Source organism: Aulostomus chinensis, chromosome 9, assembly GCF_037954235.1.
Source record: "Aulostomus chinensis isolate RoL2024-O1b breed Wild chromosome 9, RoL_Achi_v1.0, whole genome shotgun sequence".
Lineage (NCBI taxonomy): Eukaryota > Metazoa > Chordata > Actinopteri > Syngnathiformes > Aulostomidae > Aulostomus > Aulostomus chinensis.
Genome location: NC_141328.1, coordinates 5,880,381 through 5,896,651, shown reverse-complemented (window position 1 = coordinate 5,896,651; position 16,271 = coordinate 5,880,381). Strand labels below are relative to the sequence as shown.

The 16,271-nt window shown below is 43.0% G+C and overlaps 1 protein-coding gene across 1 annotated transcript; it reads right to left on the bottom strand.

The window, feature by feature from the left end:
• Positions 1-3,852: 3,852 nt before the first annotated feature.
• LOC147255558 (uncharacterized) lies at positions 3,853-16,186 on the bottom strand. Its single transcript, XM_086213341.1, has 9 exons — positions 15,326-16,186; positions 13,723-13,947; positions 12,928-13,086; positions 10,671-10,742; positions 9,213-10,355; positions 9,001-9,108; positions 7,320-7,369; positions 6,044-7,238; positions 3,853-5,003 (listed from the first exon to the last, which is right to left on the bottom strand). Exons 1-9 carry the CDS (start codon positions 15,971-15,973, stop codon positions 4,848-4,850), a joined length of 3,756 nt encoding a protein of 1,251 aa, XP_086069467.1. The 5' UTR covers positions 15,974-16,186; the 3' UTR covers positions 3,853-4,847.
• Between the last annotated feature and the right edge of the window lie 85 nt (positions 16,187-16,271).

Genomic DNA, 16,271 nt, shown 5'->3' with positions numbered 1-16,271 from the left:
AATTGTTTATTTACTCAGTAACACACCTGCTAAGGTTTGAGAGATTCCAAATGCAGGTGCAGCAAAATATTAAAATATCAATACTGGCTGACATGTTAGTTAAAGAATGGTGGACCTGCATCTGGATGAGTGACATCCGAGAAAATTTGTTGCGTCGCTAGAATCTGACCTGTAGATTCAAGTTTCAGGTTAAAAAAAAAACAAAAAAACATCTGGCGTTCATTAAGAAGTTGTTCATTTTTTGAAACTTGACTGTTTTGGCAATAAGAGCAACATCTCATCACAAAACAAGCACAAGAGGCAGTCATGTGTTGCAAAATGAAATGCCAGACATCCGTTTCCGACTGAGAACAGGAAGAAAGTGGGCTAACAGACCAGGTTTGGGGGTCCATCGTGTCCATAGCGGCCTTGAGAAGCACCTATGACTCGTCACTTTGGGGGTATCCTATTGTACTGTGGAACAAAGGAGAAATATTCCCCCATATGTTATCATGGTCCACTTTAAAAGTCCCAGTGCAGTAATGTTTCGTGTTCTCCTCGCTCGTACAGTTGAGATCCAGGAACATCTCCAGCTCTTCCAGCGTAACTTGACTTTCTCAGGCTTCGTCTGTAGAGCCGATGCCTTGAGGAGTGACGTGTCATTGGGATTCTGATGCCACTTCCCAGGGTTTCAGCCTCCGTTCCATCTGAGATGGAGTTGGACTCTGGTTGGTCGGCTGTACTTCCACTTTAGTCACTCCAGGCACTTCCTTTCCCTCCTGAACCAGTCGCATCACCTCGGCGAAGGAAAGCTGCTTTGCTTCCAACGTCTCATTTTTTGTACGATCAGAGTCGGAAGTTGTTCTCTGGTTCTGCTGTTCCACTCCGGGGTCCACCTGGGTCACAAGAGAGGATCCAGAGCTCCGCTGTTTGTATCTGGTCTGGTCTATGGGTTCAACGAACCTGGTGAGGAGGGTTGAAGTCGCTTTGAAAAAGTCTGAGGGCAAGAAGTCACTGCAGCACAACACTTTTATTCGCATTTACACAGACAAACACACACGTCTAATAAAGGATTCAGTCAGTTTTGTTTATTTACTAACTGCACCCATGAAGGATCAACTTTGGAGGTGATCAGATCAAACTGTAGATCCTGGATCCTGAAACCTGCAGGTATTGGCAGTATGTTTCTCTCATGGTGGAAGCATGCGCTCTCAGTGCTTTCTAGTGGAGACTTGGAACATCCTGCTGGGAGGACGCGAGGGGTACTAATTTGATAAGGAGAAACTTTTCCAGATTTGATTTGTGATTGAATTAGAACCCGACTGACTTCAGCATTGTTCCAGAGGATGGAGCCTGACAGAAAAAGACAGGAAGAAGAAATGAAATCATCCTCCTCCTACTGAATGTTTTGTTTCATTCTGGCGCCAGGAAGCACATGGAGAACAGCCTACACATTTTACTCATCACTTTAACAGGCGATTTTTATACCCAAGATAACGCAGCACAGCAAGGAGATAAAGTAGCGTCTGGAGCCGGCTCTCCCACACACCCTAACCCATGACTACAAGGTCGCTGGGCTCTTTAGGTTGTCTCAGAGTTTCTACCACAGAACGTGAGCTTCAGGACAGATGGGTGTGAAACTGACGATGTTGTTGCTCCAGTCTCCTGAACCACATGAGGGTTTTTTTTTGTTTTTGTTTTGTTTATTTCAGACACAATAGGCCCTAAAATAAAATGTTACTGTCATGATGTCTCAATGAAACCGGTGAGGTGTAAATATCAACCTCATCTACGTTCGCAGGAGACTACACACGTGATTTCTTTTATGAAAAGCAAGAGTCAAATCAAACATCGAAATTCACAGTCACACTTTATCATAATTTTTTTTTTTTTGGATGTTCCATTTCTGGACCAAACTGAATGAGAGTTGAAGCAGAAAATAATGTGATATCCTCTGTTAGTCGGATACAGAAAAAAAAAAAAACCAACAACTCCAATTTACTAAATCATGGTTGATTATGAGGCTTCCGGTTCACCATGGAAACCAATTCCATGACTGGATATAATGTGTCAAAGAGATGAAAAATACTCCATGTTTCCCACTAGAAAATTCATAGTGAGCAGATGTTCTTTCACAATCAAATTCTATTAAGAAAGCCTGAGATCAGAATTTGTCTGTTAGGCTTTAAAATCTCCTCCCTTTCTTTGTTTGACCCCCTTTTAACAACCTTGGGACAAATTTAATCGGTGCAGGTTCAGTCCAGTCAGAGTTCCTGCAAGTTTAAACAGATTTTTTTGCAACTAATCTTGAATATTCGTTTAAAGAAGAAACTAAAACCTTTCTAAAATCTGATTTGTGAAAGGTTAGTAGATGAGGACAGACAGAGGAATATTTTGAAAAAAAAATGGTGCTTTGGCCTACAAACTTGATGAAGAAAAAGAAGACGCGAAACACTAATTTATATTAAAAAAATCAAAATTATTACAGTAATATTTTGTACTGGTTGGGTGACAGTGAATATGTGTAATTACAGTACTTAGGTGCATACTGAGACACAGCTATTTGCAAACCTTTTAAGCGCATTTTTCCACTTTTGTACATAAACAACTCCAGTTTATTATTATATTATTATACTTTAACGAATAAGTTTAGGACCAAAAAAAAATAAGCAAAATATATTTAGTGATCATTACATCAAACTATAACCAACATTTCCCCACTTAAGGGTTATGTACAGTTCTCAAGTGAACATATTCTTAGTAAATTGTTATTTCAATTCATACCTGTTATAAAAAAAGAGTTTCATATCAAGGAGTTTGCTTTCTTCCCTGCTGCTGTTTAAAGCCCGAAGACCGTCCTGAAACCTCCGATCGGCCTCGAAGTTGTACGAGTCGAACCTCATGAAAACAGACTCCATCTCTTCATGGGTTTGCGTCTCCAATTTCACCAACAATCATTTGCAAAACGCTTATTAAAACACTTCCGGCATTGGTTTTATTTGGAATCAACAAACACCGGTAAAGAGTTCCCACGGCTGGGTGATGGAGTAGAGTTGTGCGTGTAGTTCCCCCTGCGGCCGGAGGTGGTACTGCAACACTACGTTCTCCGTCGTTTATTTAATTCTTCCTAACACCATGACATGACAGCGCCACGTATATTCAACTACTAGCAGCAAAAGTTGATCCTCATGTGCAGTTTCTAATTTTGTCAGAACCCAGAGCCCTGAGAGGAGAGAATGAATAGTAATCCTATAATAACGGCAGTATAGTAGATGATGTAAACATCAACGCCATTCGCGTGATTGATTTTATGAAAGTACACCAGAAAAAGTCAAACAATGAAGACTAAATACTTGTAAAGTAAAGGTGAGGAGGAATCATACTCCTGACAGGAGTTCTTATCCCATTAACAGCTCAGCAGTTACTTTCCTTTCTTAACATGTGATGCAACAGTCTTTTTGTAAAGCTGGTGATTAGAGGTGGGGGACCAGAGTCACATGACCCGTCTCAGGTCAGACCCAAGCTGCAGTTATGATGCCTTAAGACTCGTTTGGCTGTCATGATAAAAGCCCTGAAGTTGACTTTGTACATTTTAATTACATTTCTTTGGATATCCAAAGGATCTGCATAGGGTCAGAGGTCAACACGAGAGGCAACAAGCGTGGAAGGGTCTCGTCAAGGATTGCTTCGACGATAAGTCAGAACAGAACAAAGGCTCCATCTAAAGAATCAGTTCGACGACATCCTGTTGTCAACTCAAAGAAAAATGTGTAATTTTAGGAAAACCTATCAGCTGATCAAACGCTGGCAACAAAGCTGCTGAGAGTAAATTTTGACGATTTGAATAAACCGGTGATTGGAAAGTCAAGGAAATGTCAAGATCACATTTTGTCAGATGTAAGAAGTTTATTCAATAAAGCATCGGGTCGTTCTCTACAAAACAACATAAAGATCATATAAAATTCATTCGTAACATATCTAAGTGCAAAGGTCTGTTTGGAGTTTTAAAATCGACTGACATTCGTCAAACTACAACACCTCCGCCTCTTTCATCTTAGGAGAAGTTTAACCATTTCAATAATCAGTCGCCACCCACAACAGCTACAGGAGGTTGAAAACCCTGTGATTTACCAAAAACTGAGGACAAATTTACATTTCAGGGATTTTTCAGGGATCATCAGGAGCTTGCAGGTTTTTTTCCATTCGTGAAAGTAAATGAGGTCTCGAAATTTGATGCGAACACTTCTGACAGGTTCAACTTATACGCCTTCTGTCTGGATAAAAGTGTTGTTTCGACACCTTCTGGAGTCTTTTGGGACATTATTTTCCTCCAGGAAGTAACGTATTGCATCATCATGGCTCATTAACAAAGGAAAGCAGACCATTTTTCCTTCTGGAGTCACTGAGCACAGTTTCCTATGGCATCAAAAAAGAAAGGTTTTGGAAACTGGGGGAAACTACAATTTTCTGAAAGTCAGCAGCAGCTGCGTGACCAGCGTCTGACAGGAAACAGCTCCAAGCAGCTTAACCGCCTCCAAGTCAGCATGTCTCAGTATCAATCAGCTGATTTTTTTTGATTTTTTTTTTGGAGCTGCTGGTTTGACATATTCAGTGAAAGATGTTTGTTTTGGACCAGAAAGACACATTAAACCATTTAAATGACTTTAATTCCAATTAAAAATGGAGGTGTTTTATAACTTTCTTCTGCCACTGTAACTGAAATTAAAATCATGCAACAAAAAAAAAAGAGTGAAACTGCACCAAGAGAAAATAAAACACAGTTCTCCTAAACATCCCCCACACACAGTCTAACACCTCACTGTCGTTTACATTTTTCGAGTGTTCTCAGCTGTCTGTACCATCCGACCTCACTCACAGTTGGAGTCTGCAGCCGCGCTCGCCACGGGCGAGCATCTGTGCCGCAGTAGTTTGCTCTGGTTTGACGTTTGTCTCAGGGAGGAACGAGATGGACGAGCAAAGCAGAAGGTCAATGAGCTGCCGGAGCTGCAGTCATAGTTTCCATCCTGGTCGGAGAGACACCAGATACAAACACTTGTAATTATAATTTTGCTGACATTTGTTGAAGCACATTAAGGCATGAAGCTGTTTTCATTTCCACACAAAAAAGATTCTAGTGTGAAATCAGTGTACTTCTTTAATACTAAAAAGAGAGCATGCTCTTAATTTGTTTTTATCCACTTATCAGAGATACACACTGCAAAATAATACCTATGGGTCTTTGCCTTATGCAGAAAAGTATATGGAAAGTATATTTCTGATTATATTTGTACTTTAAGTATATGTATATGTACTTGGGGAAAATTTAATAAAGTTGTCTTGTCTTTCTAATCATTATGATACAGATACTGTCCTCGTTTTGTGGCTGTTTCAACTTTCAACATCCAGCAATCAACATTTTCAGCCTTATGAAAAGTCAAAGCACAGAGGTTTATAGTATTACAGTACAGTTTACAGTAGTTTATAGTATTTGCAGTATGGCATGAGACTTAAAGGGTGACCTGATAGCCACTTGGCTCCAGGGTGCAAATGCTCAAAGCATCAAGTTCCTTGTTTGATTCTAGGCTGCCAAGTTAGCATGAACTCAAAGCAGTTGGTGCTGACAGATAGGTTGTCCACTCCTTTACAAAAATTAGAGGTGGATTTCTAAGAAAGTATCCAGACTGAACACATGAACTCATAAATGTTCATAAAGTTGAAAATCTGGCCTCTTTATTAGGTACCCCTGTTCAACAGCCTCTAATCACGTGGCTGACTGACTGCAGCTGGTGGCCAACTGGCAACTGAGCTTTTCTACTGTCAGCAGGATAACTGGCTGTGTCAAGGTCATGTTGTGGATTGGTTTCTTGAGTGTCACATTGAATTTTACTCTGTAACACATTTCAGTCCAAAAGAGAACATTTGGGATGTGGTAGAACAAGAGATTCCCATCATGGAACAAAGAATTTAGGAAGTTCTGAAGGCACATAAACCCACTACCAGCGAGGAGCACTTAGTAAGTGGTTTGTGTATTCCAGCAATGTTGTCATCTTAGATAATCTCTCACCTCTGTTGTGACGGTACTCAGGCTTTGTCTGGTGCTGTGGTTCAGGCTGCCCACCTTCTCCTCCCTCTGAACCCGACTGGTCTCCTCTCTGTGCTTCATGAATCTTTGGTTCACGATCCTGGTCACGCTGTCGTTCCTGTGCAGCGGGACGGTTGGAGGCCTTGTTGGAACACGCTCCACGTTCTTTAGGCAGCTCTTGGTCTTCTGGCCTGACCCCTGGACTGGTTTCTCTGCCCGGCCACTCACCCTGCGGAGGAACTCTGTGACCAAACCGCCTGCAGATTTATTGGGGGGCTTCGTGCTCCGACCTGAAAGCTCACTGTTTGCAGAGGTGTGGTTCTGTCCCGCAGCTGCTCTGTGGCTTGTTTGGCGGGTCCATGCAAGGCCAGAGTGGCTTTGGTGAGACAGATTCCACAGTCGGTCTCTTGAGGTGGATGACGATGTGGAGCTCAAATTGGTGGACGAAGGGACAGAGGATGCACCAGATGCAGAGTGACTTCGGTACAATTTTGGTGAGGAGGCGGGAGGTCTGGGCCTCTCCATTCTGCCTGCAAGTCTGTCCAGGGAGGTGGAGATGTGGCGAGTGCGGGGAGACACCAAAGAGGAGTTCAGGACCCGGGAAGGACTGTTTCTTACAGACACCGGCCCTTGCGCCCCATCAGTCTGCAGACCAACACTTACCATCTGTGGCTTCATGTGAGTCTGAGTACCTGAGGAGGCCACATCCACGCACCGCCCCAGGAATCTGGCCCTGGTCACCTGTGAACTGCTGTTAACGTTCTGCCTCCAGCTGGCCGTCATTTCCTTCATGTCATCACTCAAGTTAGCAGATGAGCCCAGACAGAATGTAGAAAAGGAGGTCGGCGGCGTGCACCAGGGAGACTGTGTGCTCACAGACTCTCTGTCTATGTCAGGGCGTTGCTCGGCCTGAGCCAGCTGGACTCTGCGGGTTGACGGGGGGCTGTAGTATATTCGGAGGGCTGACTTCTCTGGGGCAGTGTTGCTTCTTTCCATCAACATCTGCTCCAAGTCAAGATCTGCGAAGCTAAGCGGCATGATCAGATGGTCCCACGTCTTAACAGGGTCCTCCCGGTCCAGCTGGGCTGCCTCCTGGCTCAGATAGCACCAGCTTTTCCTCCTGGGGCCTTGAGGTGGAAACTGTCGCTTTGGTCTCTTCCCTGCTGAGCTGCACATTCTGTGAACACATCAATGACACACAAGTCGCAACCTTAGTGACCTCCAGAACGAGCTGTGAATGTCTGTAAAAACCACCGACCTGTCAGCGTCAGGGTGTCGTTCATCGTGAAAGAGTCTGCTGACAGCGCTCTGAGAAAAGAGGGGAAAACCACAGTTAGACAAATAAAAGTAAGTGAATTAGAGGATTTAGCAGTGTAGCTTAGCAACATGGCCCTAGCACTCTCAGCTATCTCAGCTAGGGATGCATGATAATATCAGCACATACTGGCGAGTTTATACTGGTTCATACTGGTGAGCAATATTCATATAAGCCAATTTTTACCATGATAAAACAATGTGTTAAATATATGATGTATGGGCTTTTCTGAATGGAGATTAAAAAAAAAAAAGATACTTAAAAAAAAATCACAACATTTACATGTGTTTTCTAGTACTTATTTACATCGCAAAATGCTACAATCTGGTAAACACAGGCCCTATTCACCTCTGCTAATTGACATGTCATAGCAGGGGAAACACAGCTGTATTTCTAAAAATATCACTGAGGTTTTGTGTGTCACAGCTACTCAAGTGAGCCAGCGTGCACAATATCAGAGCAGAGGCCACCTAAATGGAACGCGGCCATCGTGAATTAATTTAATCTGTGTTTACCCTGCAGTGACTGGATAAAATGGCTGCCGAGAAAAAGGGCTGATAGCTAAATATCAGCACATCAGCATTAAAGAGCTTTTGATGTCCAGAAGTAAAAGCTAATTGGCCACTCAATGGCAACATTGGTGGACATCATTCTACGCCATTTTGGACTGATGTCTGCCAAAAGCACATTTGCCCTCTTGGGCTTCTATAGATTTTGGTTAGCATGCCAATGTTTGCATTTAGCTCAAAGGACTGTTTGTGATGCATTGCATCTGTTAGCATTGCTGTAAGCCACTGTTCCTCAACCACTGAGCCAGGACCGCAAAATGCAAGGAAATCGATGCTCACTTTTAACAATGGAAATGATTTTTTTTTTTATAAAGTACACTATGAAACTAACAATATGATGGAAAGTATATGTTCAAATCTGTATATATACAGTTCATAAAAATATTATCAGTTCTGTGCAATCCATTTTCTAACAATGTCTTCAGTATTAGAAGATTGGTTTGCCAGTCGCTGTGGGAGATAATGGAAAAATTCTTGAAGCGCTCACTCATTAAATTTTGAAGAACCTTGTTGTGGAAATGGTTGAGAACCCCTGTTGTAGACAGGCAGTTTTATCTTAGCAAACTAAATGTGCCTCTGAGGGAAGGAGGGATTACAGTTTAGTCAGTGGGGGAAAGAGAAAAAGCAACCATTAGAGGAATAAATCTGGTTGTTGCCAAGCAGATCTTGAGTCATGCTGTGCAAAGCACACACCAACAATCCATGGCAACAACTCAAATAATACATTACTTTTTTATCTAATGTTAAAATTGCATTTTCATGAATTAAAGCAGGTAAGAACCATTAATAAAGGTACTTCAAGATTGAAGTATTAACGTTCATGGAGGTTGAGAGGATCTGTTAATGTGCTGTCATGAAGCAGACACTGCATGAACAAGCCTGTCCTGTTTGGCTGTAGTCACTGCAAGAGATTAGCCTAAATACTCTGGCATGCGTCTTTTCATGATGCCTGTTGAACTGGAGGATGTGAGGCCAGAGATGCAGCTCGTCAGAAGGACTTCCCGCTGTATCACACAGCAGGTGACACATGCCTGATGGGTAAACACCATCCTTACCTCAGGTACTTGGCCCTGTGTGGCCTTGCTGTCAATCTGCTCATCCAGAAGCTCTGCACTGAGGTTTTGCAACAAATTCTTCAAGACAGTTGTGGTTTTATCTTTACTCTGAAACAAAAAAAAAAAATCAACATACGCCAGTGATTTAGGTTATATCACAAAAACATACAGAATTTATCAAGTTTATTTGAAATATTTTAATTTAGTTGTACCTCTTTTCCTTCTGGCCCTTTAGTTTGACACCACTGATGGAGGATCCACAGAATCTGCAGGCAAATATGCATTTTTGGGTCCCTGCAACTTTGGTCCCATTGGAAGGATGGCCCCTGTGTCATTTGTTTTGCCTTCTCCCTGACTTCTGCACTATGGAGATCTTCAACACACTCCTTCTCACTTGATGACTCTTTGACATCATGACTATCCTGACCTGCCTGTCCTCCGGAGAGAGGGGAGAATGAATCCCAAACATCCTTGTGGAGGGAGAGTTTGCCTGTTAGAAGCATCTCCATCCTCCCAATAAAAGCCAGCAGCATGGCCTGCAGCAGCTCCAGTGCCTCATTTAAAGGGCCTGGGAGGAGTATCATGTGTGCTTTACCCTTTGAGTCCACATCTGTTGGAGAGATAAAAGCACAGGAAGGAGATGAGCTATGGTTGCTTTGCGGTGGCGTTGTCAGGAGCTGGATGGTTGAACTCAAAAAGCAGGAGTGATCTCTGAGAGCTACCAGAGTTTTAAAGTCATTCAGAGTCATTCCTTTGTTTCCACCATCATTTTTATTGTTGCTGTCACTCTCATGACCGTCTGATGGGTCCCACTCACCACCCACAGGACCTTCTCGAGTGATGTGACAAGCAGGATTCAGCCCATCGCAAGAAGTCTCCTCTCCAGCTGCTTTTTTGTCCTGACTCTGCTCATGAAGCGTGCGTCCCATTTTCAAACTTTGCTTCCTTTGCTTCTTTTCCTTTCTTTCCTTTGTCAACATTGAAGGTGACGCTTCTTGATTCTCTTGTTCTTCCTCTTCAGCTCCTCCTCCACCTATTTTCTCTCTCAGGTCGCTCATTTCTGCTCTCAGTCCACGGTTCTCCACTTCCAGTTCCACGATGCGGCGGCTCAGGAGCATGGCCTCCTCCTCTACCAGTTTCAAGTGAACTTTGACCTCTGCCTCCCTGTTGTGGGCGGTGTTTTGCTTGCCCTCAGGTAACGGGAGAGTGTCAATGTCGCCATAAGCTGCGTGGTATTTGGCCAGCCGCTCATGCATGCCCTCACTCTCTGATACCAGCTTGGCAAGCTTCTTGCACATGAGCGCTAATTCTTCTTTGGCAAAGTGGAGTTGGCACTTGAGATCAGCATTGTCATCCTTTGGTAAACACACAACAATGACCATCACATCACAAAGGCTACATGATGAACAAGTACAATGCAAAATGCAACTTCCAGTGAGCCCCTGAGTTGACACGAGCAAAAAAAAAAGAAAAGCAATATGAGAACTTTTCACCAGATAGTTTCTGTCTCTGGTGACCACGAGAAAATGTCTGCTGAGCACCTGCTGAGGTGCTGAACTAAAATTGATTTTTATTTTTTGTCCACATCTCTTTTGGAGTTCCATAAATACCACATAAATGCAGCCACACTTGAACAGGACAGACATAAATAAAAAATGAATGAATCAAACCTCAATCTGCTGTGAGAGTCTCTTCTCAGCTTTACTGGCTGTCGATCTGAAGCTTTTCTTCTTCAAAGAGCTCTGAGGAATAAAAATCATTCATCAAAAATGTGGCTGCAAATACACCACTGATGAGTACAGGTGGACAGTAATTAAGTGTCTATTGGAACTAATATTGTACTTAATTAACTATTCTTTGCTTGATTACTTTATCGCAGATGTTCCTTTCACTATTTTGTGATAAATACTAGCAATATTGAACTATATGAATAAATATTAATGAACGATGCCAACTTTTGTGAGAATACACCTACCTGCATCGAGCCAGTCAAGAAAATAGATACCCCTCTGTTTTGTGTAGGAAACCGAGACTCACAGAGCCCAGCTGACAGCTAGTTAGCTTAGCACCATGCATGGGAGGGGATTGGAAGTGTTAGCATACCTCTGCCAATTTTCTCCAAAGTGGTCTTTGGCCTAAATAATAGAAGTAGGGTTGTGTATCACATTTGCTGTGGAATAATTCAAAATTATGAAATAACATATTTTTGAATCTGAGAAACAGTTGGACCTACTTTCCTAACTGGATAAAGGGTACACAAACCAAAGCTTTGACAAATAGAGAAGAGTGACTGGGACCGCGAATGATGGCCGACTTTGTAAGAAAGGATGAGGATGTTTACGTCTGGACAAACCAAGATCCTGAAACGTATCTCTTTTCACCAGATACACTCTGAGGAGGAACTACAAGCTTTGCAAGCTGAACAGGCAAGATGCAAGTATGCTAACCTTCCAATCTATTCATTTATTATTACTAGACTATTTATTTTGCTACACTAACTAGCAATCAGCTGTTCTCTGTAGGTCTAAGCACTCTACTACATGCACACAGGAATGAAGGTTTGTGTATCTTCATGTCTGGCTCTCAGAAGGATAGCTAATAAGTGCATTTTCCAAAAAGTTGGTGTGTTCCTTTAAACAGCCATGAGAGCCCTCTTCTCACGTTACACTTGCAACTAAAGCAAATATCTCAAGAGTATTTCCCAAAATACTGAGCTAGTCCTTTGAATAGGGGTCATTTAATACATTCATCACACTCTTGTGTCGGCTATGAAAACACTGAGTCACTTGATCCGAGCCTTTCTCACCTCTGTGCGCATCCAAGTTCCACGTGAATGTGGTTCATTTCAAAGTCTGAGCATGAGAGGAATGTAAGCATCTGTCCACAAGCATTGTCTTACTTCCAGACACACGACAGAGGTAATAATAGTCATCTTGACATTGAGAGTAGGTTTCAGCCTTTTTTGTTCAAGGTCAGAGGCCAAGAAGATGTAACTCGCAATTGCCAATTTTCATACATGGGAATGAGTAGGAACTTTTTGGAGTTCTTAATCATGCAGTTTCATTCAAGACTTTGTTATTGTGCTGCTAATTGTGACCTGGTTGAACTGTGCTATTATTCAAGCCTCACAACAAGGTCACAGAGGGTCCAGCTGCAGTGTGACTGACTGTCATTTCTGTCCTCTTTCTCATATTCTAGACAGTGTTCTGTGCTCCTAGATGAGGTAATCTAAGTGGATTTCCCTGTTGGGATCAAAGGGACTAGCAGCTGTCTCAGATGAAGCGACCAGACTTAGCCTGTGCCAAAGCACAGAATCCTGGATTAAACTGGCCACGTGTCATCAGAGTCTACAATCAGCGTTACGGAGTAAAACAAGAATAAAAGAAAAATGAAAATTCCTTTGCTGTGAGAGTGTGGGAGACTACAAGCACCTTCGCTGATGGTTGTAGGTCAGTATGTCGGCATGGCAACACCTGCCTTTTCAAAAGCCAGAATACACACTGATCCAGATTTAGCTGAGCTTAATAGAAACAGAAAGAGAGAAAGCCGGAGGCTATTTTTGTAATCTCTCACTTATTTGCACCCTCTCTCCCTTTTCTATGTCCTCTGAGCTGAGGATGTCAGCTGTGCCTAGAGTTCAGCCTTCGGCATACCAGGCCGCTGCACCCCGCCCAGGCACCAGGCAGCTGCTGGCCGTGCCCTCCGCTCGTATCACTGAGCCCCACCAGGGTCGTGTGTCATATGACATCAGAGGGATGAGGGGGACAGCTGGCAGGGATGGGTGCAGCTGTGAGGGGTAACACGGAGAAGATTCCTGACGAGTGGGATGAAACTTCATGGAGTGTTTTGGTGGCAGCAGTTTACGGTGCTGTCAAGATTTAGGCTTCATAGGAAGACCGAAAAATACAAAGAACAATAATGTCCCACCTCTCTGTTTTTCTCCACCTCCACCTGCAGAACCTGCTTGGCCACTTCCAGCTCTTGTGTCTTCTCTCGAAGCACCTCGTTTTCCCATTCTAACTGGGAATTCTTTTTCTGCACAGCTTCCAGCTCATTGTACAGCCGCAGGGACACACTCTTTGCAACCTGTAAACAGAGCCAACAACAGGTTTTTGAAGGAGCTGCAATAAAATCTTTTGACCCAGTTTTTATATTCACAAGCTCTCGTTTATCCAGCACGTCGTTTTGACTTTACATGGATATGCATGCAACAGGAATCCACCATATGAGTGGGTGAATGCAGGGTGGGGGTGGGGGTTTAGTGAGGCTGATGGGAATCCTACACCAGGCACAGCGTGGCGGCCGCTACCGCAGAGCTTCGTTTAAACAGAGATTGACGTGCCGCAGTTCTGATGAAATTACAGGCTTCTACGTGACTTACTCACAGAGGCCACCTCACCATTTAATTACACAATGGTTTGACAAAAGTAAAAACAGGATGCATGATGAAAACATTAAGATCTCGTTACATTTTTGTGGTGCAGCCAAACAGCAGGAGCGCTTTACTGCGCAGCTCACAGTCATGACTCAGTGCGCTGTCAGGTGATTCATTGTGTATTCAAGGAAAACAACATTTCAGTCAATGAAATAAGAAATTGTGTTGACGTTTGTTACGGGAATGGTGGTGATTCAGTCAAAAGTCAGTTGTCGGAGGAGGATTTACAGTTTGTTGGTGATGAGTGAGTTTGCGAGCACACAAAGAGGAATGAGCAGACTTCTGACCTTGATGTCATGCTCCAGGGTCCTGACCAGTTCCCCGTCCACCTGTCCGGTCTGAGCCACCCGGATACTGCGACGCTCAGCCTTACGGAGGCGGTACTGGAGGATGCGGCACGTCTTATTGGCCTGCTCCAACTGTAGCCGCAGCTCCTGCAGCTGATACACCTCCTCCTCTTGGAACATGTCACGCATCTCCAGCATCTCACAGCGCAGCTCCTCAACCTCATCCTGGAACCCACAAGTGAAACTGATCAGTCAGGACATTTGGTTAAAATCTGTTTCATTCCAAGGCAGCAGCCTCTTGGATGCTACCACCAGTCTATCAACTGATCCGTCTGTCTTTGGTCGGTCATCCACCAAGGATGTTTTTCGTGATGTTTGTCTGTTTAATTGTCTGTCAAGCACGATTACGCGAGACTATGACACAGATTTACATTAAACATGCTGGAGGGGCAAAGAAGAACCCAACAAAGTTTGACCCAGTTCAGTCATAACTCATGACAATGCACAAGAAAAGACACGTTTTGTTTAAAAAAAAAAAAAAATTTCCCCATAGAACAGGAAACTGGTGTAACTGGACTCTACTTGGTCAGATCTTTTCCAAACTTCACACATTTGATAAGAGTCCTGGCTTGAGGACATCTAAAAGCTGGATTGACATCTTAGTGCCAACTAGTAGTTACAGGAAGTAACTCTCATATGACAAACATAATGTTACATATGTTTATATATATATATATATATATATATATATATATATATATATATATATATATATATATATATTTCCTGTCTTCCCCGCAGTTAATTTCATTGTTTCTGTAAGCAGCGACACTTGGAGTGGGAGGGAGAAAAATCTTCTGTTGCTTCACTTTGCTTATTAGATGAGGTGTTTTTGCCTCTTAAACACTGGCAATTTGCCTTAAAATTAGGTTGCATAATTTTATTCTTACGTGTAGTTTATTTTCAACTTTTAAATGCATTTGCTTGGACAGTTTCAAAGTCAAGTTCATATGTGTGATTCAACTTTTCCGGTAGTTAAGAAAATAAACATAAATACAGATAAACTGTGAATAACTGGATGCATAATTTTAGAGCTGGCACCCAAATGTTATGATATTGACTTGGCAGATAACTACATGTGTAGTCCCAGCTAGTTGTTAGCATGAGCTATTTATAATGTAAGTAATATACACCAAACCTTGAAAGGTGATGCAAGATTACTCTTATTACAGCCCAAAGAAGTTTCCTGATTTGAAATCTGCATTTCCCTCAGAATTACATCAATAAAAATGGTAACTTCTAGTTTATCTTCTTCAGTTTTATTGTAAAGGTGACGTGAAAAAAACAATTAATGCACTGACTTTTGACTTGTGACAGCAGCTTCACCTCCTTTGTGCTGCTGCTGCCACTAATGAAGACTGACACGAAGAGAAAATCGGATCTAATGTTCAAGGTCTCCAACTGGGACTCATGTGTTCCTGAAGCTCTCATAAAGACCGAAAACATAAACTAACATACAGAAATTAATCAAATGTGACAGCGACCGTGGAGATAAAACTAAGATCGAACCTTTAATTAGACTTCATTAATTTAAACGACTTACTTTTAAATACTCGTTCTCTGATCTCAAGTCTTCCATCTCCCTGACAAGATCCTCGGTTGTCTCTTCCATCATGAGATCTATAAATGCCCCTGAGGAGTTGAAGGACGAGAGGCTCCCTCCAGCAGCATCTGGAAGAAGAGCGCACGGTTCTTCCTCGGCTTTTACGCACAGTTTGCCGCCGTCTTTCCCCTCACTGTCCGGCCTCTCATAAGCTCTCCCGTCTGACCAGCTTAATTCATTCTCGCTGCTTGGAGTGTCTGGTTTGTTTCCCTCTGAGGGGCAATCGGATATTTCCGAGCTGCTGTCAGAGGAGGAGAGTTTCCCAGATGGACAGCCTGAATCTTTACTCAAGTCTTCGGAAGCGTTGCTGGCATCGGAGAGTTTCCTTTGCGCACCGGGGCTCCTTCTGCACTCTGGGACCACACTTTGATACACTTTCCCCGGACGCTTTCCTTGCAGTTCCACTGTTTTCACCTCCTCGCCAGAGTCGGAGTGACCTGTTGGTGACTCACGGGGATGAGGGAAACTTCGGGCATCTGCAGGGATCGGTTCTTTCTTCTTCCTCTGGACGGTTCCCTGCTGGTGCGCCCGTGGTTGCTTCTGAATCCCGGTGAGCGCATCCAGAGCGCCCTTGTCTCCTCTGTTCATCTTGACTTTTGTACTGAACACTTCTGTTTTAAATGTTTTTGGGGTTTTGTTTTGTTTTGTTTTGTTTTTGTTTTAGTTCGGGTCGATCATGATGTTTTCATATTGTTTAAAGTCCTGAATGTCCGACTGAATGGCTGCAGTGAATCTGATCCGATCGGCAGCTCTTTATCCTGAGGATTGAAACCTTGCCATGAAGCACGCAGAGATGCAAACAGGCAGCGGCCACTACTGTCTCTTGACGTAAGTAAAAATGACTTCCTGTCTTTGTTTTCAAAATAAAATAAAGGGCCAAAACCAC